Raw genomic sequence first — 1,216 nt, 5'->3', positions numbered from 1 at the left:
CTAAATCACTCTAAGCCTGTTTCACGGGCGCAGCCTCGACCTCCAAAACCTGCTCGACCTTGCAGTTCAACTTGCAGGGACTGAGCGACGACCAAGGCGTAGTGACGAAGACTACTTTATACAGCCCAAGAACACATTAATCCTCTACCGACGTGAATTCTGCTTGCAGAGGAACGAGGCAGAGGCTGCTAGTGGTGCAGGGATTGGGACCGTAGAAATAATATAATATTCACTATCTTTTTGTATTAAATAATTAAATATAATTACATTTATTAATTATTTGATACAAAATTGTATGCAAAGCAGAAGCAATCTATCCAGATGCTTGTAATGACTTGTATATATTGTAAGATAATACTATACTGTCAAAAGATAATAAGTATATTTTAACATTATTATTTTGAGAGGTATGTTATAATCACTTATATATCTTGACAATTTGTACAATCATAATTAATATCAGTAATTTTAATAACTATTCTGGATTCTCACTTTACTTGTACTAAATTATAATTAACTTGTGAAAACCACTATCTAAGTTATTATCACTTTTACAAAATTTACAAAAAGTAAAAAATGTACTAGGTTATAATCTAATACAACTGTTAAGACTTTTTCGTGATGTACAAGGATTGTACAGTCTCTTTACTCCTTTCCTTTCCTCTTATGATCTTTAATATTTTCATTTGAATATCTAATGATTTGATTAGCAAGACCTTGCAAGACAGTAACCCTACAATCATGAGCTAGGTCAATGATATCCTTTGTAGTAAGAAAGGTAATATTGTCCAGACACATAATCTTGTTCTGCTCAAATACATCAGCCAGTACCATATAGTCATGACCATCCTGACCACAATCCTGACGAGTTGTGCATGTGTAGAGCCAGTCCCAAACCTTCTGATGGAGTATTCCTTCAGATGGCAGCATAACAGGTTGAGAGAGACTATCCTGAATTGTTACACCAATGCTACTCTCAACATCTGCAAGATCACTCATGTTATCACCTACAGCCTTTTCTCAAGCCTTGGATGGTTTGATATAGTCCATAATCTTGAGTTGCTTAGGCACATCTTTGGCTGTAACACCTTTAACACTGTTACTCTTCACAATTATTAGCTTTAAAAACAGTTCAGTATTTAGTGACTCACAAGAAGTTGTGTGTGAGTTGTCAAGTGATTGTTTGTATACAATTTGTGTTCACCATAGTATGTCT

At 34.9% G+C, this 1,216-nt stretch overlaps 1 protein-coding gene across 1 annotated transcript; it reads left to right on the top strand.

The window, feature by feature from the left end:
* Nucleotides 1-16: 16 nt before the first annotated feature.
* Nucleotides 17-226, top strand: FOMMEDRAFT_163920 (uncharacterized protein; the record flags this gene model as incomplete). The annotated part of the gene is made up of 1 exon (XM_007272346.1): nt 17-226. A coding segment is annotated over one exon (210 nt), but the record flags the coding sequence as incomplete, so codon positions are not given.
* Nucleotides 227-1,216: the final 990 nt, after the last annotated feature.

Source organism: Fomitiporia mediterranea (assembly GCF_000271605.1).
Source record: "Fomitiporia mediterranea MF3/22 unplaced genomic scaffold FOMMEscaffold_1105, whole genome shotgun sequence".
Lineage (NCBI taxonomy): Eukaryota > Fungi > Basidiomycota > Agaricomycetes > Hymenochaetales > Hymenochaetaceae > Fomitiporia > Fomitiporia mediterranea.
This window is presented reverse-complemented; position numbering and strand designations above follow the sequence as displayed.